The 22,146-nt window shown below is 40.2% G+C and overlaps 1 protein-coding gene across 13 annotated transcripts in view; it reads right to left on the bottom strand.

The window, feature by feature from the left end:
• CELF2 (CUGBP Elav-like family member 2) overlaps positions 1-22,146 on the bottom strand; it is a 703,635-nt gene that overhangs the window by 36,692 nt on the left and 644,797 nt on the right. For all 13 annotated transcript variants that reach the window (XM_075064174.1, XM_075064147.1, XM_075064171.1 and 10 more), the window contains 2 exons: positions 21,929-21,992; positions 10,434-10,568 (listed from right to left, as the gene is read on the bottom strand). In XM_075064174.1, the coding sequence (XP_074920275.1) occupies positions 10,434-10,568; positions 21,929-21,992 (199 nt within the window). The remainder of the gene's footprint in view (positions 1-10,433; positions 10,569-21,928; positions 21,993-22,146) is intronic.

Below are 22,146 nucleotides of genomic sequence, written 5' to 3'. Positions count from 1 at the left end.
CAATTAATCAAGATCGTTAGCCAAATTATCAGCAGGTAAGTATACCCAGTGGTCGGCTGGGATGGATCTGAGTTACTATAGAGAACTCTTTCCTGGGTGCTGGCTGGTGAGTCCTTACCCACTATGCTCAGGGTTTTAACTGATCGCTATATTTGGGGTTGGGAAGGAATTTTCCTCCAGGGCAGATTTGCAGAGGCCTGGAGGTTTTTCGCTTCCTTTGCAGCATGGGGTATTTGCTGGAGGATTCTCTGCAGCTTGAGGTCTTCAACCAAATTTGAGGACCTTCAAAACTCAAACATAGGTTAGGGGTTTGTTATAAAAGTGGATGGGTGAGATTGTATGGCCTGCATTGTGCAGGAGGTCAGACTAGATGATCATAATGGTCCCTTCTGACCTTAAAGTCTATGAGTCTAAGTTCCTGCCTCTCAGTCCTATGTTCAGACCACTAGAGCATACCCTCTATCACAATTTTCTCTCTCTCTTGTTTCTCTCAAACGTACAAGCCACAACCCAAACCTTACAAAAGAAATTGATCCAGATTAAAATATATCATAAGAATTTATGTACTTTGGTTACATAAGTGCACATAATATGCCTTTTAAAAACTACTTTATCTGTCAGATCATATTTTTGCCCTAAAAATAATGAAGGGTTAAGCTAAGTGAGTTCCCTCCCACAAATGTAATGAACGGTTTTTTAAATGGTAGTACAATATATTGTACTTGATCATATTAATTCTACACCAAGACATGTAAGTAAATGGAAGAGAAAGCCACTGTGTTTTAAACGGATTTGTTCCAGCGTGAACCATCTACCTTGATTAATTCTTTAGAAAACTGTCAGAGCTTCATATTCACCTACAGGTATGGTTATTTTTGGATCATCCTTGAGCAAATCATAGGCAGCACAGTGGGTGCATTGGCCTATAACAAAATGTCACTGTGGCACACGTGAACTGCTGATTGGAGAAATAAGTATTGTACTGAAGTGAATAAAAAGAGGAGCTTTTAAAAAGGTCTATTTGAACATTCTTTGCTGCGTCTCTGCTGAGGTCTCTTAAATTTTCTGTAAAATGCCCAACATTTCAACAATTGTGTTCCCAACTTGAATACTTTTAACTAACAAAGGCAATCTTTGTGCTATGCTATTGAGTAGATAAAATAATAAACGTCCTAAGAATCATTTTACTTCATCTTTAAGAAAAATGAACAGAGATGATGTTGGTGCAAATAAAGTTTTGACCAATGAACCACAGATACTAACTGTGACCACCCTGTACTTCTAAGAAGGGAAAGAACAGATTAATTGTAATGGGATTGGCAACAACTGCCCTCATTAAATAGCGTAAGCATTTCTATTCTAACCTTCCGTTTTCAAGTTGCTTTATAACTTTCAGAAACTTCCTCCTTTGGGGATGAAATTTCCCAGTGTTGGCATTTGCCCCAAAGGAGCTTATTTTGTGTATGGGGATATATATAATTTATTTACTATTCTAATTAAAAATGTTTGCAGCTTTTTTATTTTTATTTTGTTTTTATAACAGCTCTACTGCTTACAATGGATGGGAACAGAAAGTTGAACTTTGGCATGGAAAAAGCACAGTCAAAATTGGTTTTGATTTGAGTGTAATGACCTATTGAAAATCATATTCTTTGCACACACAATATATTTTGCATAGACATTTCCTTCTAGGTTCCAAGTATGCAGGCTGATAAAGCCATGTTATCTGAGCATGCAGGGCCAGCTTAGCGGTGTGCTGAGGTGAACAATGAATGAGACAGGATTTCCAGGAACTATGCCTCATTCACTGCTCATCTTATATTGTAAAAGCTGCAAACTTCTGCAGAATAAAGTGCAAACTCTGGGAGAATAAAGAGGCTCCTTATAAGCTGCAGTATCTGGGATAAGACATTGCAGTGTTATTTAGCCAAGAAGTTCAACCTTTTGGATTTTACTTTTTGAAAATATATTCATCTTTAAGAACAAAACAAAAACACATTTTAGAAAAATGTATCAAAAATTTATCTTAGAATACCCATTGACCTCCGTAAGCACTGAAACTGGCCTCCAGCAAGCATGGATAAGCACTCAAAAGTCAGGAAATGATAAAGTTAAGTTTGTATAGTATGCTTGTAAAGTGAGTGCATGTCATGATCCCCTCTAGCAGCTAGTGCACATATAAAACTACTATGGCTGGGAGCAAATAGAGTTACTCCCTTAGCTCAGGTAGTTGAGGTTTGTGCTTTGGGGCCGAAAAGGTCCTGCATTCCAACTCTGTAAAATATCTTGTGGAGGGGTAATTACCTTTGCATGTCTAATTATCTGTGTCCCACATGTGCTTATAATACATTATGTAGCCACAGAATCAAATACTCTTTCTTGAAAACATTCTATCAGAATTGTTTTCTACAATTTTTGATACATATCGCTAGCATCCTGTAGTACTTTGTGTTACTGATGTATACTCACAGTCCATGAAGGTCATTTATATGCAACATACATAGTAAACTATTCTTACACAACATACTGCATATTTACTATAGCAGCATAGTACAATTGTGAAAATGTGAGGGAATACAAAGGCTACTTATGTGCACAGCTAAATTAGCTTCTGAGTTAGCTACTTTGTCTCCCATGGTACCAGAAAATTGCACTGTGGACATGTATGCAGGTACAATGAGCTGCATCCTTTGTTGCCTCTTCCCTTCTCTTTGCAGTCACCCGGGAAGGCTGTGCTACTGGCTGTTGAAAAAAATGTATACCATATTCTATTTAGGAAATAGTATAGGATCATGTGATTAAAAACTGTATGGTGATGCATATGTGCAAGAGGGCAGAATTAAAGATGTATGTGAAATCATACTTTTGTATTTCCTGACTTGTGTGTGCAGCCTAAATGTTCCTGTCTTGTAGTATATTTGCTGGAAAATAATATCAGTTTATATAATACTGGGAGCTCATGTACCATCTTTCACCAGAGATTTTAAAAGTGCCATGTAAACATTAATTAAACCTAACACCACCAATGTGAGGTAGGTGAACTACATTATCCCTAAGTTTACATGTGGGTAAATCAAAGCAAGCTAAGTGTCACACAGTGAATTAGAATAATAGACTTATAGAATATCAGGGTTGGAAGGGATCTCAGAAGGTCATCTAGTCCAACCTCCTGCTCAAAGCAGGACAAATTCCCAACTAAATTAGAGGCAGAGGCCCTGTTCTTGAACATACATTGCTAGTGTACCTCCTGGCACCCACGTGGAATCCTATTGACTTTACTGGCATTTTGTGCAAGCACTGGGATCTGTGTTGGTGCATCTCTTTATAAGATCTAGCCACAGTCTGGAAGAGAATCCAGGATTCCTGATATCTAGTCCCAAATTTTAACCATTATAAAATACTGCCTCTCTATACTGATACAGAGTTCCAGTCATTTAAAAAAGAAAAGTGTTCCAAACAAGTGGGGGGAAAAAGAGTGAAGAATTTGTTAACTAAATAGAGGTGATTAAAGTAAATAAAAGAAACAATTATCATATCAAAATAAAAGACAAGAAAGATGATTAAATGAGGCTTCTAAAGACCCGTGAGAAATTTATGGAAGAGTAATATGCATTTACCTGGTTTTTATTCTTTCATTTTTATCCACTACCATCTAATAATTGCAAAATAAAAAAAAAAAAAAAAATCAAATCTCAGGCAATTTAAATTATTTTAATTTTTTTTTGAAGGCCACTAGACAAAAGAAACTATTTATTGCCTGAGGGGATTTTTTTTTTCTAAAATGAAAGCTTAATCTTTCATGTTTTTTTTTTAAGCAAAGGCTTTTAAAAAATAATTTCTAACAATGCTGTAGGGAGAGACTTCCATGGGTATGCAAAATTGAAAATATAAATTTACAATTATAAAAAAATTAATAGTTTTGGGGATTGCATTGTCTCTGTCCTTTCTGGATTAATATTGTCTGAAGCTTAAGAGAAAGTATTTAGAAAGAGAGAGAATACTTTAAAGTGTTCAGTGCAGGGAAGGGAATGATTGTCCATAGATTGGAGTCAAAGCCATTTAGGAGTTGTACTGGGCTGCGTTCATAGTAAAACGCAGAGTTTTGTTTTGAAATATATAATTGGCTGAACTTTGAAAGGAAGTGTTTCATATAGACAACAGTTAGTATGAGGGGGCCCAGTCTTGCAAGATGCTGATCACCCTTCAAGTCCTATTAAGTCTTCTTGGGGACCAGCTGCAAAATGTGGCATCCTCAAATATCAGGCAAGATTTTGGTTTGGGGTCATCTCTATGCCTGTGTCCCCATGAGGTGCTGAGTTGATCCAAGTGTGTCTGAGCACATGCAGAACTCAGTGCAAGTCCAGGGCTCTCTGAACCTCATAGGACCAGGTAGGGTGCCCAGAAAGCAAATGTGAAAAATCAGGACAGGGAGTGTGTGTGTGAGGTGTAATAGGAGCCTATATAAGAAAAAGACCCAAAAATCGGGACTGTCCCTATAAAATCGGGATATCTGGTCACCCTAGGACCAGGTCTAAAGAGGAGCCCTAATTGAAACACCCATCTTTTGAGGATGCCACATTTTACTGGTAGCTCCAATTTCTGGATGGAACCAAAACCCTGGATCTGAGCATGAAATGAAATTTGAAGGAATAGGGGATAAATTTGGTTTTGAATTTTTGTGGTGTTGGATTATTATTAATAGCCTAGTTCAGAAAAGTATTAATGTACATACCTATTCAGGACAGCACTTTGACATCAGTGAGATTTAAATATCTGCTTAAAGTTAAGCTGTCCTGAATACGGGCCTATTAATTTAATGTATTATCTAGAAAGACAGAAACATTTCTTCCTATGCTTACTCTGGGCTTTGTAATCAGACAGTATAATTTACTCCCACAAAACCCAACAAACTGGAGCATGCAATTAAAAGAAAACTAGACCCAAAGTACTCCCATTCCTCTGGAAAAAACCTCCAATACTGAAAGGCAGAGTCAAAAGTTTTCTGCCGATCTATTTCAAGTTTTAATGGAAATACTTCGTGCTACTATGAAAGGCTTTAGGGAACTAAATGTATTTTTCAAGGAGCAGAGAAGAATCCATGAAGATATTGTTCAGGTGTACAACATACGTAATAGGGTGAAGAATGTGGAACTAGATAAGAAAGGTTAAACTGAAGGACATTTTAACAATGATTGGTTAGTTGTGGAGTGCATATGGGCATAAAGAGACTATTAAATATGCAGTCAGTGCCACAGTAAGCTTTCAAATGTTGAAAATGGTTTTCCTGTGGCTATTAACTCCAGCTAAGATTTTGAAAACGGATTTGTGATTTGGGGGTGCTTAACTTGTGGGGTTGGGTGTTTAGCCCTTGTTGAGAATCACCAAGGTGTCACCCAAAATCATGAGTCATTTCTGAAAATCATGGTCTCTGCCACTAGGGGGCCACTATTCCCCCATATACTGTGTTGCTCCCTAGGAGGTATTTATTCATCCCATCTGAAACATCTGCTTCAGTACATCCTATTTACAGTCATCATCTGAAAACACCTATTTTCCCAGGAGGTTTTGCGAGTTTAACAGTTAGGCCCTTTGCTTTTAGGTGATGGTACAAGTTTTGTTTTCTTGGCACTAGCACTCTTTAGTATTTAGTTTTATTGCGTGTTTGGGATGTTTGCATAATACAAACAGTGTCCATACAGTACCCTCAGCTTTAAATGTGAAATTTCAGTGAAATAAAAGGCCACCTCCGGCTTCTCCCAAAGCTTCCCCAGGTTTCCTAGGGAAGTCTCTGGGCCAGGTGCTCAGCCAGTATAAAACACAGTCAGTAGAGCTATGCCGATTTATACTAGCTGAGAAGTGTCCAAACTTCACCTCCTTCCTGGGTGGAGTAATTACTCTGACGCTTAATTCAGGGCTTGAGCATCTGACTCAATAGAGGAGCCCTCCAATCCTATATAAGGTCTTAGCCTTCCATGCTTTTCAAGGGAAGTAGAGAAGAGCTAAGATATTTCTTGCCGGATCAGAGAAACTGGAAGGAATCAGATGAAATTTTATCTCAAAAATGCAAAATCAACATAACTTTGGGAAATATAATCTAAAACACTGGCATATGACACACAGAGAGAAAAATGGGAGGAGATGCTCACCACAGATGCTAAGATATAATTGGATAGCTATGCACGTATATGATTTTACAGTGTAATATGTTGATCGATATATGCTGCATTTTATGAAGCACGAGCACAACTACATAGGTTAGCCCATCTTGCTGTAGTATTGAATTAAATACATTTGCAACACTGCATGCTGTATTGGATGCCTCAGTTCAATGAAGGCACAATCACATTAGAGGGGGTCCAGGAAAAGGTAATAAAGATGATTAAGATCTAGTAGAAGCCTGTATATATTCAAACATTCGAAGCTAATCTTCCCAACACAGCAGAAATCATGCAATAGTGAACAATCCTTTGGTAGCAATATGGGCTAGATGGCCAAATAGGCCTTCCCTAACTTTTAAAATATTCTGATTGTGGGGGAAAGAATTATTAGAGTGGCTAGTGGAAAAGTGGGATGCAAGCAAATAATTCGGCTTTCTAATAATAAGGTTAATTAGGCTATTAAATAATATTGGAAGGGAAGTGCAAATATTCCCATCTCCGGAGTTATTCAGGTTAAGCAACACTTGGAAATGTCCTTCAGAACAATCCTATGTTGGCAGCAGCTGGACTAGTTGATCTGAGGAGTCTTTTTTATCTCCAAAAAATCTATAGTGTGTAGAATCCTCAAGACAGCTGTTTGTACCACAGATCTCATGGAGAGTCATTATAGAATTAAGGTTGCCTCTGCAAACTTAATTTAGTCCCTTTGTACATATGCATGATAATACAGTCTTTATTATATTATCACACTATTTTTTCCAGAGGACCCCGGCTCATTCAGTGCACAGGATGAATGGTGCTCACTGAATGAGCAGCTATTCAATATTTTGTTTTCTCCTTATTGTTCACTGTATGGCCTCATTCCTTATTTACTGCACTCTGTTCAAACCCTGCTCTAAATTCAGAATTATTAATTTCCTCATTGACTTTCCTACAGCACTTATCTGGATAGTATCGGAGTGCTTCACAAACGTTAATTAATTTAGGTTCACAAAACCCCTGTTGAAGGGTGGTATTATCCCCATTTTAAAGATGGGGAACTGATGTACAGAGAAATTAATGTAAAAAGTATCCACTAATTGTGGGTGCTTATTTGAGATGCCTATGGTATGATTTTTCAGAGCACTTAGCATTACATAATGTTTTCTCTTTTCAAAGCACAGATCCTATTGACTTCAGTTGCAGCGGTGAGTGCTAAGCACTTGTGCTAGTCAGACTCCAGGGTCTCAAGTTGAGCACCCAGAACATGATGAAAATACAAATAGTCACCTCCTGTGAAAAGTTTGGTTAAGTGACTTGCCCAGCATCACGTAGTTTGGCAGGGCAGGGATAGAATCCAGTTCTCCAGGGCAGCATTCAACTGCCCTAATCATGAGACTGTCCTTCCTCTTCATGCAGTCCCCTGCCTCATGCACTACACAACTTCCAAGTTCTGCAACAAATAAGGCAAGGGTCCTCAGTATAGAATTTCCTAGCTTTTGAGTGCTTGACTTGCAACCTTAATGTTCTTTTAACATAGTGTTCTGTTTGTTAATTCCTAGGTTTTTAAAAGAGCAAACTGAAAAACAAACAAACAGGAAATTGCATCACGTGGCATCATACAGATGCCCACATGGGCCATCAGCAGAGTTGGAACCTTTAGATACACGACACAGATGTCTGCCAATTGCGCTAACAGAGTTTGACAGCAGTGTGAGAGACACACTTTGCCAGTGGATTCCACAGATTTGATGACAGTAGAAAGAATAGTGAGACTCAGGAATCTTGGTTGCCATGCCAGGAGCAGAGTGCTTTCCAGGAGTCATCACAGACCCTTCTGTCAGTTCCTCTAAGCTTGACTCCTTCTTTCCCATCCCCTCTAACCTGTCTTCGTCCCAGTCCTGTGTCTTCACACCCCTTGGCTCCTCGTCCCAGGCCCAGGCCCATTCTCCTTGCCTACCCAGTCTCACCTCAGACCCAATCTTCCCCTCTAAGGTCCCCATTCGAGTCCCAGTCCCCTACCCTTCCAGTATCTTTCCTTCCCCACTCCCAGTTTCCTTGCCCAGACAGTCTAAGTTCCTTCCTACCCCAACTCCTTGTCCAATCTCTCTCTGCCTTCCCCACAGCATCAAGCTCCTTTGCCCTCTTTTCCCTCATCCTCTCTGGTCTCCCCACTCCCCGGTCTCTGTCCCAGTCTCCCCTGTATCAGGCTTCTTGTCCCAGTCTCTTTATCCAGCTGTCCCTGTTGTCCCCTTAACCTTAGCTCCTGGACAGATATGTCTACGCACCTCCATGCATTCCCAGTCCCAGTTTCCTTGCCCAGTTAGTCCCAGTTTCCCCACAAACTTCAAGTTACGGTTTCTCTCTCCTTCTCCACCAGCCTCCTTGTCCCAATGTATGCCCCCCCTTCCCCCAGTCTAGCGCCTGCCTCCTCTGCATTTGAGTGAGGCGCCTTCCTCCTCCACCCTGCCTGGGCTCCAGCAGGGGCGTCATCGAGAGCACTGGAGAGATAGACTTTCTGCTGTCAGTTCTGATGCCCAGCCCCATCCCTGGCTGGGGAGTAATTCAAGGGAAAGTCTTTCTAAGCCCCTTGGTTGGACCCTGCTCAGTTGCTTTGTGGGAGTGGTACATGTGCAGACTGATGAGCACTAGGAGCTGTGTGGGGATGCAGTATGCTCAGGGAGGATGGAATCATCAGAGATTTTAGCTGCTGAGCACCAAGGGTATGTCTGTATTTATGCTGGAGATGTAATTTACAGCTAGAGTAGACACGAGTGCATTAGCTTTGATCAAGTGCAGAAGTGTAGCCAGCATAGGCAGCAGGAGGGTTAGCTTCCCTGAGTACAGTCCCACCTTGGATCCTAGGTGCTTACTTGGGTGGCTAATCCATCCTCCCCACCTGTGCCACCATGGCTACATTTCTATTTTTAGTGCACTAGCTTAAGTAAAGCTAGCATGTATACTTCTATCTGAGCTATACCTGCAGCTCAAGTGATTAAACATACCCTAATGAGTCTCTACTGGGCATGTCTGAACTGAGTTTTTTTTTTTGAATACTTAAACTTGACCAAATTTGGACAGATTTCCAGAGAAAAAGAAAAAGAAATCTCTGACACAAAGGCCTCGCCCCTGACAAATTTGAGTCCTCACTCCAAAGCCAGGTGTTCTAGAGCTTCCCAGAGTAAAGGATGCAGATTTTTATTTTTTTTTTTAACATTGCAAAACGAAGTACTTCCCCTAGCTTTATCCTTGGAAATGTCTGCATCACTGTATCTGAAACGTTCCTAACACATTAAGCCTGAGGCAGACACCAGGTATGGAAAAATTCAGTCCAATAGTCTGGCAGAAAGGTAAAAGCCACTGAAAACAGAGTCTTACAATGGAAGTGTTAATAATAATAGGTGGTATTACCATCTCTGCCTATAACATATGTCAAAGATTGCCTCCCTGGCGGTTGAGCTCAAACCTTCTGCCACAGATTATTTTATCATGAGGGATGAATATACTTAGAAACAAGATTAAACACAAATGTTCTTTAGTGGCATCTAAAATGATATGAATGTTTTTAGAACAGCCATAAACATACTTCATGATGTAAATTACTACACCCTGAAGCCTTTATATAAAGATAAGGAGACAGATTCTCAGCTCAGTTACACCAATATAAATAACTCTACCCTCCACTGGCTTTGGAAATGAGGAGGAGTTATTGTATACTGGATTTACACCAGTGTAACGGAGATCAGAATCTGGCAAGATTTTCACTATGCATCTGGTCTTACTTTCATAATCGCCTCTCAGTTACCAGCAGGAGCAATCTCTGAAGGCACCATAGGAAGAAAAAGAAAAGGCAAGACAAAAAAAAAAAAAACAAAAAAAAGAGGGAACAAATTCAGTTTGTCTTTTTTTCTAGCATGAGAGAAGTTGGCTCACATTCTGGATTCTTTTTGAAAAGTTAAATCTCACTGAGTTCCTCATGCAACTGCAGTTTTCTTGTGCCTGCTGGGTGTTGTAAGACTGCAACATGGGCCCTAACCCTGCAGTGACCTTGGCAGAGCAGACCCTTGTGCCCGCATGGAACAACTCGCAAAATCCACGCTTTAGTTAGCTGCTTAAACACACTTTTTTTAATTAAAAAAATTATAGTAAAAAAAACAAAAAACAAGAAAACCCCCTCCACCCTTTTCATGTGCAAGTTGGTTGGTTTTGGAGATGACAAACAGGGTCACCATTCTGAGGCTCTCCTTCCAGTCTACTCTTACTGCAGAATCTGAATGGAAAGTGATCTACTCTTACCGGGACTTGTGAGGGCTCCTAGCGCACCAGTCGTTGTGGAGAGAGGATTTGCATTGGTGGTGGTAGCTGAGGTTTGGGCGGCGGCTGCTGCGGCTGCTAAGGTTGCCAAATTCTGTAACTGTAAAGCATTCATGCCTGCGCAGAGAACAAAATGAAGCTTCAGCAACAGGATTAATTAAGAGATTCCCAGTTTCATTTTAAAGGAATATAAGATTTGTAAAGGTTGCCAGACTGATAGTCCTACGAGTGATTTAAACCCTCCTTTCATTCCCAGAACAGTTACAGCGTGGGCAGTATAAGCTGCCCCCCACTGGCCCCAGCCAATGTGCCTCATACCTGTCTTACAGGTGAGAGGGTGGATGGTTTTGTTGTTACAGCATGGGTTTACAACTCAGGAAATTTGTGTTCAGTTCCCACCTCTGTCACAGAGTTGTGATGTGACAAGTCACTTAATCTCTCTATGTGATAATAATACTTCCTGACCTCATGCAGGTGGAGAGACGGTAAATTAATTATTGATTGAGAGGTACTTGGATCCTATCAAGTTCAGTCCCCAGGTTCCCTCTTCACTTCTCTACTTAGACTACCATACAGTAACAGCCAATTGTGAGAGCAATTTTTGCCTGAAATTCCTTCTGTCTATTTGGAACTGAATTGAGACCATCAAATTCAGCATGGAACAGCTATCAGACAGTAATGATTTTCAGTCACTATCATTTGGGGCCAGATTTGAATTGGGGACCTCTAGGCAGAAGTTCTGTATCATGTAAACCATCCAGATTCTCAAAACCACTTGTTAGTTAGTTTATTCAGTTCTTTACAAGATGTAGTGGAGGATACATCTACATTTCAGAATGAGGTAAAGACCTTCAAGAGAGGAGTAAATTTAAAAAGCATTGCATTTAATTTAGATAAATATGAAATGGAACATCTGTTGCAGACAAATACTAAACAACGCTCATACAAAATGGAACGAGAATGATTAAAGAACAACAATGGGACAAAGAACCTGAAATCTCAAGGTGATGTAGCTGCTCAAAGATGAAAATGGTGTACAGAGTGTGTATATATATATGGGCATCGCAGCTATATACATAGGCATAATTTGTAGGACAAAGAAAGAAATAACGCCTCTTTCCCCCACCTTGGTTTGGCCACATGTGGGTGTTCTGCATATGCCGTATGAAAAAGACATTGGTACATTAGAGGAAATCCAGAGAAGAATGTCAAAGTAAGTAAGCTATGACCATATGAGCAGGAGAACTTAATATGAACTTGGAGAAAATGAGAAGAGGGGATATCATAACACTCTACAAGTATTTGAGAGCTAATAAAATAAAAGAGCAGAAGGGATATTTTACAGAGACTGAGAACATCTCATAATAAAGAGCAGCAATAGCTTGAAACTAACACACGACAGAATTCGGTTAGAAATGCTCAGCACTCAGAAGTTTCCATTGTTCTGCCAAGAGAGCCTCTGAATGCTGAGAACTTCTGAAAATCTGGTCATTTTATTGAGGTGTCTAATTGAGAATGGAGCTCTTCTGAAAATCAGCCCAGTTGTGGGTGTCAAGCACTTTTCAATAATGACTCTACCAAAAAAAAAAAAAAGTAGGTGATGGATGATCTTACTAGTAATGTGGCTGAAGAACCATCACTTAGAGGAATTTGAGACCAACATCATACATTTTGAGAGACTAACAGAGGAAAACCTCTCACATGACTTCTCATAGAATTTGAGAACTATAATCCCTATCACCTATAATACTTTACAAGGCACAATAAAACACATAACTACTCTAATTACAAGGTACTAATAACCAAGGTAATTAGGTGTAACTACTGTATCCTGTAATCACAGGCCCTCATTGAGTTTGCTCAGCTTTTAAGCTAGAGCTTTATCATGATTATACATAGCACTCATCACATTCAAAGTGTTTTACAAAAATACTTTAAAAACTCTGCAGTTTTATTACATGGAAACTTTACAATTACCAAAGAATTAGGGACAGGCAAACCTGTCTGGAAAAAAAATAAACAGCCTGAAACACAGCTTTCATCTTCAAACACGTCTTCTTTTGAAACATGAAAGAATTTGGTGAATTTTTCAAAAAGGCTGAGCCTTGAACATCTTCATTTCAGATGGGATAGGACAAAGAAATGCTAAAGTATACCAAGATGGGCTCTCCTTGTAGTGTTTCCTCAGAGGCTAAAACTAGGGAATAATGGAAACTTCTTATAAGAGATGGCTCCTGTGAGCTTTCCAACCCAAAGTGGTTTGGCTAGGTACTTTTCAATGCATAGGCTTGATTAAGTGAGGATGCTTGGGGAAGCTTCACATTTTTTTATGCTGATCCATGCCTTTAGGAGCTTGTCCATCACTAAATAACCTGAAATTTCTATGTATGTGTTTTTTGGACATTATCCATAGCTGAATACTTGCTCATCAGTTGCGGCAATGATAGTGAAGGGATGAATTGGGAGGTATGCTGTCCCTGCTGAAGGCAGGCGCAAGTCCTCTTGGAGAGCAGAGTCACTGCTTATAGTTTTTTACAGCCTGCGACAAACAAATTGTGCTGTCTAGTATGGAGAGGGAAGCTGGCTATGGTCCCTCCCCATCCTCTACAGTTTCTGATATTAGAGGCCCTCATCTCCTAGCTCTCAGGAAGCACAAGGGTAAAGACTGTGCCTGGCCCTTATGCAGGAACACAAAAGTAGGGGAGGAAAGAGAGAACGAAACGTCTAGAATCCTCTTGCTCACGTACTTGTGAACTCATATAGGCCACTCACAATCTTCCACTACATGAGGCTGGGTGTGTAAAGTACTTTCTACAATTCTGATTTACACAGAAAGCCTCCAGAGTAGTTCAGCCAGTGGATCACCAAATTGAGAGACAGAGACGACCTATTAGTTTACTGCATCCATCTCTTTGCAAGTGTGGGAAAGATTTTGGGGGATGGGATGTGGGCTCAGGTTTCATTCTGGATTATTCTTTGGTCCCAATGTGCCCTTCATAAAGTTTCAGGTCCACTAGAAGTCTATACAGCTCAACACCAAGACTCCAGCAAACAATGCAAATCTTCACAGAGGCCACTGTTAATGCCATTCTGTGGTCTGGCTGGTAGAAATACACAATAAAGCAGCGTGCCTGGGTTGCCTCTCTCTCCACTGGACAGGCCGCCGATCAGAAGGAGGTTGCAGTTGAATTATATTTTCTTTGTGGTGATGCTTCCTCATGGTACTTTTAAACAGTTCACAATTTAGACTGGCAAATAGTAGTGAACAGCAATGCTGAAAAGAATTTTAGGAAATAGCTTCTGACTGGTGGAATCTCACCAATTTCCATAACATGCACACAGATTTCTCTAAAACTCATTTTGTAAGCTAAAAGAATTGGAAACAATTCTCTATTACTTTCTATTTCGTGGCCAATGAAGAGCTACAGGGGTGCAAGGCTCTGGGAGCGGAGAGACAGCATGTATGCAGTGCTCGAGGAAAACAAAACACAAAGGATTAGAGATGAGGCTAATTAGCAGCACCAAAAGCAACAGCTCACCTTAGCCTGGGGAGCCAGTCTAGCACCCAAGTGGAGGCAAATGAATGCCCACCTCTCTCTATTTCACAAAACCTTTTTATAGCACAAAGAAGCAGGTAGACTAGCTTCCTGTGGAAGCAAAGGGAGATGTCCTCCACTAACAGAAGATTTTTCAAACCCAAAAGAATGTTAAGACACAAGAAACATACATCAGAGAAATCCTCTCCCCACCCTGCATGTATCACTGGAAAAATGACTACAACACACTGGCACCTCTTCAGATCTTACATGGTGTTAGCTATGAGACCTCCAGAAAAGTTCTGTTTGTTGTTGTCATAATGCATCAAAGAAGAAAAGCAAATTATCGAACAGAATGGAACTCAAGAGTGTGAATGTTAATAACAGGCTGAGAACACACCCAGTGCCCAGGGTGCTGTAGAACTGATGAAATCAACAGGCGTATCTCCTCACTCCCATCCGAAAGGCTGTCTGCTAAAATACACAAATAATCTATCCTCATCGTTACTATATTCCACTTCCTCCAGATGTTTTATCATTGCTGCTGATCCCTGTTTATTGGCTTTTTCCTTTATGTGAAATGTGTCAACGTCACAGCTTGCTAGCACAAACTCAGAAGAGGGAACCAAGTACAGTTGATCAGCAGATCCGACAGCCAATTTGGTTACACGGTAGAAGTAGATTCCGGTTCAATTAACCTCTAGCCAATGTATAGTTCTGGGCACTATTCTGCTGCCTGGAACACACTATCCTTTCCCATGGTCTCCGTTCCTGCAGTCCATGCTTTTCACATCACACAGGTTTTTCAAAACAGCCTCAAACCCCGGACCAAACGTAGCGAGAAAGTGATTCAATTCTTTTTATTTGAAACTGCTGCATACTCAGCAACCGTACCTCTCGCTGAAGAAATGCAAACCACTTACAGGCATGTAAACAAAAAAGTGAAATTCCACCTGCAGGGAGAGAACTCCTGGGTAAGAAAGAACTCTTGATCTTCATGATGGAGAAAACGTTGAGAATTAAAGCAAAATGATTTATAAAGAGCTAGAACCACATTACAATTTGATTCAATTTTTAATAATGTGTATTTACCAATGTGCCATCAGCCTGGCAAACACTCAGAACTACAAGGAACATAACTTTCATTTTGTTACTTGGCAAATTTAAAAAAAACAATTAAATTATGCACAAAACAGATGCACAATATGCCTGCTTGAAACTTAAGATTTAAAAAAAAAATTATTTATAAGGACAGGGGCATGAAAATTTAATTTAATGTTCACCTTAGGTAATTTCGTATCTTATTGTTCATGACAATTACCATAAATCTACATATCAATAAGCAAGAACAGATGTCAGTTGTTACAAGTGCTTGCCAATCAGGCCTGTTAAAAAGTGACAGATGGATGGTTATAGAACATTCTCATAAGGCCTATTAGCACATTCGCAGGAAATTTTTGTACTGCTGCACAGTCACAGATGCAGTTCTGTGAAAACACGAGTAAATTTGAGAGCGCAAGATTTACATTTTACAACTTCTTGTGCTACCTCCAATGCAAACTTTCATGCAGTAAGGCAATTTTCCTTGCTTCAGTCACCTTAGTTTTTCTCCTTGTGATAAATGCAAGTGGTAAGGATCTGGGGCTTGTTTGTATAGGACATAGCAGAATCATGGGCCATTTTTAAAAGCTTTTGATGCTTATTTAAGTTTTACATGCAAACAGGACCGGCGCTAGGGTTTTGAGCACCCTAGGCAGACGGCAATTTTGCTGCCCCAGCGCGCTGGTCCCACGGCTCCGGTGGAGCTGCCGCAGTGGTGCCTGTGGGCGGTCCACTGGAGCCACGCGAGCAGCCGACCGTCCGCAGGCACGACTGCGGCAGCTCCATCTGAGCCGTGGACCAGCGGACTGCCTGCAGGCACCACTGCGGCAGCTCCACGGGAGCTGCCTGCCGCCCCCTCCGGCGGCGCCCTGACCCAGAGGACACCCTGGGCTGCCGGCTGCCGTGGCGGCACCCTGACCCAGGGGACACCCTGGGCTGCAGGCTCCCTAGCAGCAGCAGCTGCTCAACCATTTAAAAAAAATTTGGGGGTGCTTTTTGGGGCCCCCAAATCTCGGCACCCTAGGCAACCGCCTAGTTCGCCTAAATGGTTGCACCAGCCCTGCATGCAAAGCATTTAGTAAGTATTAAAATAATTGAGGATCACTTGCGTCTTCACCTTGAAGAATTTCCTGCTTAAATCCTTTCTTTCTGGAAAAACATGTATCGGTTCAGAGCCCAGCCCTGGTCATCTTAAAGAGGCCTGATTTTCAGAGGATGGATCCTGAGCACTTTCTGACCAGGTTGCTTTACAGTGTCTCAGCTTGGTCACCCCAATGCAGAGGAGGTAATATTGGCCAAATTATTTATTTACCTTTTTCCTTTTGTCTCGTTAGCTTCCCCAAACATTAAATCCTGGCTGAAGTTTAAGAAACATGGACTAGTGATCAAAGCAAGTACAGTTTATCAGAACTGATCAAAAAGTAAGTTACTTGTTAACACTGATGTTATCAGACACTCCAGATTTTTATTTTAAAAAGCTAAATCAGATTTTCCAAGAACTTTACTTGGGACAGGGAGAGGTCCAGAATAGTGCTCTTGAAATTACAAGCACCTGTCAAGATTGATAGGATAGAAAATTCAGACTTCCGGCTCCATCAAATCACACATATTTTGAATCCATCTTTAGAACAGCTGTTTATTTAATACTTAGTACTTAACTTTTTTCTAATCACTGAGACCCTGATTCAGAAAAGCACTTAAGCACATGCTTAACTTTAAACACACATTAAATTCATCCTGATTTAGCACAGCACTGAAGCACATCCTTAAGTCCCCTGAATTCAGTAACTTCCCAGTGACCTCAATGGGATTTCAACATATGCTTTAAAGTTAAGCATGTGCTTACATCTTTTCCTGAATAGGAATGACATTAAGCACATGATTTAGTGCTTTGATGAGTCAAAGCTTTCCTGCTGCATTCTGCCTGGTCTTTATGGGAGTGTCCAATATGGGAGAGGGAATAAGGAGCCTCTTCCAGGTCTTTCACTGTCAGTGTAAGCAGGGCCGGGTCTACTGTTTTTGCCACGCCAAGCAGCGTGGGGCCAGTCTGTGTGCCATTAGGGCAGCACGCATATTTCCATGGCAGTGGCAATTCAGTGGCAGCTTCTGTCTTCAGCCGGAAGATGGAAGCTGCTGACTTGCCGCTGCAGGCAGCTGAACATAGAAGCTGCTGCCCAATTTCAGCAGCTGCAGAAACATGCATGCCCCGCTAAGGGCATACGGACTGCCCCCGCCATCCACAGCAGCAATTCCGAGCGCTGCTTGGGGCCAAAAACACATGAACTGCCGCCCTTTGCAGATTGCTGCCCCAAGCACCTGCTTGGGATGCTGGTGCCTGGAGCCAGCCCTGAGTGTAAGGCTCAGGCAGACGTGCAGAGCCTTCCTTCAGACTCAAACTAACTCCAAGAGTCCATTTTGTATTCTCAAATCTCCCAGGCGACGGAGGTTTGGTGGTCTCCTCAATGTGCTCGTGCCACTCCTGTTTGCAGGAGTTTGCGTGTACACTAACTAGAGAACAAACCCTTTCCCTTCAATGGTGTACTCCCCAAAAAATCAACTAAAGCTTCATTGTGAAACCTAGAAAATGTGGATGGATTGGCTTTGATTAAATGGCATCTTCAGGGGAAACGTAGTTGTTTGACCTCATTGCTTTTAGTCACTTAGCCTAACGTTTTCAGTTGTGCATATGTAAGAAGCAGCCATGGAATGGCAGTATTCCTGGAGTCGACAGAGATTCTCACTTTGAACAGGACACCCCTTTAAAGAGTCCCTAAGGGCAATGCCCAGCAGGAGAAGCCCTACCATTATTCTTCCATTGGAAAAAGCTATGAAGGAGTGAGCCGAGGTAAAAGACCTTAGAGCCAACGCAAAATCATAGCGCCTCTATGCAGAAGGTCCTGGCTTCTACACATTCCCCCCAAGATCCTCCAAGCCAACGGCACGATTAAAGGAAACACTCAGGAAGCAGAACTGTGTGGAACTTCTCTCACCCATCTGCTCCCACGGATTCAGAAGAAACCTAGCTCAGGTAAAAGGGGAAGGGTGAACCTAACTGAATCAAAATCAGAACCACTCACAAGCTAAGCTCAGCCCAAATCTCAAATCAAACCATGAGGGAATTTCAAAAGGGTTAGGAACATACGTTAGAAAATAGAAAAAGGCCCAGCTGTATGGCGTTTATCAATCTGAAATCCAAAGAAGATAAATGCAAAAGTGTGGATCGCTTTTTCCTGTTTCAACCTATTTTTTGTTTTCATACTATCCAACTGAATCAATATAACCCCTTTTGTGTATGTGTATCTTGCATATGAACGTGTATACATACCTATCTATTTACATTTATAACAAAAGATTTGAAATTAATTGTATTGATAATGGAAAACCTTCACAGGAAAAAAATTATAATTGAGTTATAATCCCCTGGCATTCTGTCACATAATGTAAAATCTTACATTATATCTTCAATGTACTTTTAAAATTAGTAGGTTAATTTAGCTCACCTAATGCAATCAGATTTTTAAGGTCTGATCCAAAGTCTACTGAAGTCAATGGAAAGATCCAAGTGATTTCACTGAGCTTTGCATCAGGCCATCAATGCAACTTGAATACATTTGAAGAGGGGAACTCTCTGGCTTGAACAGTCATTAACTGTAGTTTGTATTTTTTTATTAGACCATCAAATCATGTGATCTACTTCATCCATTATTACTGACATTCCCCACAAACAATGAGAAAGTACAATCCAGACACTGAAGCCTAATATTATGCATATAAGTAAAATCAGTGCCTTTGAATTATTAAGCATTACAGTAGTCAGTAGAAAAAAGACTACAGTACGACTGAGAGTAGTGACACAAGTATGTGCATGTGTTATGCAAGAACAACAAAGCAGAGTTTGGCAAGACAATGATAGCTCCTGTAATCAAGACTGTGATGCTATTAAAAGAGCAAAAGGGATATTGACAACTCTTGTAATATTAAATGTTTTTCTACTTTAACTGGCTTTAGACACATACTTAAATGCTCTGCAGAATTAGGTGCCCGATCTAAAGTCTACTTAAATTAATGGAAAGACATCCATTGATTTCAGTGGGCTTTAGATCCAGTGAAGCCAAAGAAAACACAGCCATTGACTTTAAAGGTGCAGGACCGAGCTAACTGAAATACTTTTGGGTGCTACATACATGTACAGGTAAATTTAAGATCTGATTTGGCCTCCATTGCTCACATTGAGTAGTACCTTCCTCCTCCCACTCAAATCAACACAAGGAGGAGGGCAAAAGATCTGATTGTAAATGAACATTTTTTCACTCAAAGAACTTGCAAGGTCTAACCATGGAGCTTGTCTGGTATCTTAGCTGACTAGCGTGACCAGATGTCCCAACTTTATAGGGACAATCCTGATTTTTGGGTCTTTTTCTTATATAAGCTCCTATTACCTCCTACCTCCTGTCCCGATTTTTCACATTTGTTCTCTGGTTACCCTATAACTGACTGCTTCTAGATTTTCTTCCTCTTTAAGAAAAGCTAGTCCAGTATTAATATACAAGCTCCGTATCAGCTTGTGTATAATGAATATTATTATATTTATATGTGTAAAATATATGGATAGGATGTAATTAAAATACATTTTGAAAAAAGGAGCAAATCTAGCTCTTATGCTACATGAAGGTTGTGAGATCAATGGTCCAGCAATATTAACCCATCCATGTTGCACACACCTAGAATTTTCGATTCCTCTGTCTCTTATAAACCTTAATAAATTACTCTTATTATTAAAGTATACCATCAAATATAGTGGATGTGAAATGTAAATTGGTTAATGCTGCAGGAGAAACCTGAAATTGGGGAAAAATTTACGACTCTTGAACTTTCAAATTTAATGATACGATTGTGCTAAGACTTTTGTCCTTTCATGGAGAGTTGTAGTGTGGAGAGAAATTTAACACTGTGAATTTGACCTTGGACATTTAGATTTAAGAGCCCTGCATTTCTGGAGAAGAAAAGGTAAACCCAGAGAAGCATTAAATTCTGTTAATATGCATGTAAGAACACCACCTTGTTAAAACATTCCAGGAGGCACATACAGTTCTTAAGTTATATGGATCCATTAGAAATCAAGCCTTTGGCTGAGGAAGTACATTGACATGACATGCCACTATGACCCCAGAAGATAATTTCCTTGGACTAAATGGCCTACTATGCGTAACTGATTCATACATTGGATTGAGAGGCACCCTAGGGTTAATCTGAGGAAAATCCCTAATTTCAGTCCAGGTACAGTTCAGTTACTGGATGCAAAACTAAACACACAATAACTGTGAACAGACAGTGGGAACCTACTTGGATATGAGCACGGTAGAGTAGGCTATATAGAAAAATCTCCCTGAGTATTTTTTTCCCCTGTGGGTCTCTCAATTTTTTCATTCTGTAGAGCTAACCAAATATGAAACATTAAACACAATCCTTGAGCTCAAAGCCAGCTCCAAAAATGCCAACTGTGAAAATGTTGCTGAATGACTCTGCTCTGTTTATCATATTAAGATATATTTTTTGATGAGAAAAATGCTAGATCGTAAGTGTAACATAATAGAAACAGCAAGCACTGCCAGCAGGTCTGAGGAAGAGAAAATAATTCAGGGATATTGTCATCTGTGGGCCAATTTATATTGTCAGACAGCAGATTCACGTTAGTCTCTGATGCCACTGCAATAATGGCATAATGTAACAATTGAGCAGAGAATACCTATGTGGTATGGCTATATCATGCCGAATATTTATACTTGTTAAAAGTATTTCAAGACTCATTCAAAGGGAAGCCAGAAGAAGCTAAAGACTTGGATTACAAAAGAGAGTATTAAAAACATTCCTAAAGAGACATGAGTATTTCAGCCACTGTTTTGTGATGGCAAAGCAAGTCCAATGCTACATTTTATTGATTCACCGAGTTCATGATTAAAATAAACTAGCATGCTTCATTTAAAAAAAAAAAGTAAGGAGGAAAAAAAAGGCTTTTTAACAGTTCCTCACGGCAGGCATAATGTGCATCTGTGGTCTGATTTACTTCACATGCTGCCTTCTCTAGCATCATGTTAAGTTAGGGTATTAGCATGGCAGGTCACACAGTGGGAGAGACCTTTTACTAATCACTACACATCACTTACTACTGGCACACAGCTCATTATCAAGAAATCCTCCAACTAGCTGGCTTTCAAATATGCTTACCCTTTGATTTTCTTTCTCTCTCTTTTTTTTCCTTCAGAACAAAGATTATACTTTTGCATAAAAGCTTCTGTTGTGTAATTTTGTCAACTAGGGTTCTGAAGTCAAAAAGGCACCCAGTTAATTTCCCATGATTATAAAAAGAAGACTGCAAGCTTGCATCAATGGTAGGCCTGTAATCTTGGGTTTCATTAAGAAGGTCAGAACATTTTTATTTGTCACCTATTATTAAAATGTTTGAGGGCTGCCATTAATTTTATTTTCAGGCCACAGAAATCTCACTGGAAATTAACATGTAATCCTGCTGTTGCTTTATTGCTACTTTTAGTAGGTAGGATATAGCTGCAGGAACTAAGAGCTCTCCTGCAATTTCCAATTGGTTACTCTGGACAAATGGCAGGTGACTAATGCAAGACAAACTGTACAACCGAGGAGCAGTTAGTTTAATTTCAGTTCCTGAAAGCTGGACTGAATCTGAATCACGAGTTGCCCCCTGCTCATACACACAACACATTTTATATACAAAGACTAACGTCATGTGATCATTACAGAAAACAGAATTTAAGAGCCTAAGAAAATAAAATATAATTGGACAAAATGAAATGATTTTTAGCTCACCAGCCATTTGCTGAATGCCGCTGAAGGCACCCAAGTTACTGGAGGAAGTTGCTTGCTGCAGAAGCTGCAAATTAATAATAAGATGATCATCGTCATCTAAGCAATGTTACAAAAAAGCAACAAGATTAAAACAAAATTATTCATCAAATTAAAGTTGGAATACTTATAGTTTCCTTTACTTTTACATGGTCTCTTGCTTCTGCCTATTGTTGGAATGA

Source organism: Chelonoidis abingdonii, chromosome 1 (genome assembly GCF_003597395.2).
Source record: "Chelonoidis abingdonii isolate Lonesome George chromosome 1, CheloAbing_2.0, whole genome shotgun sequence".
NCBI classification, from domain to species: domain Eukaryota; kingdom Metazoa; phylum Chordata; order Testudines; family Testudinidae; genus Chelonoidis; species Chelonoidis abingdonii.
The sequence above is the reverse complement of the archived record's forward strand: the minus strand, read 5'-3'. Positions and strand labels throughout refer to the sequence as shown.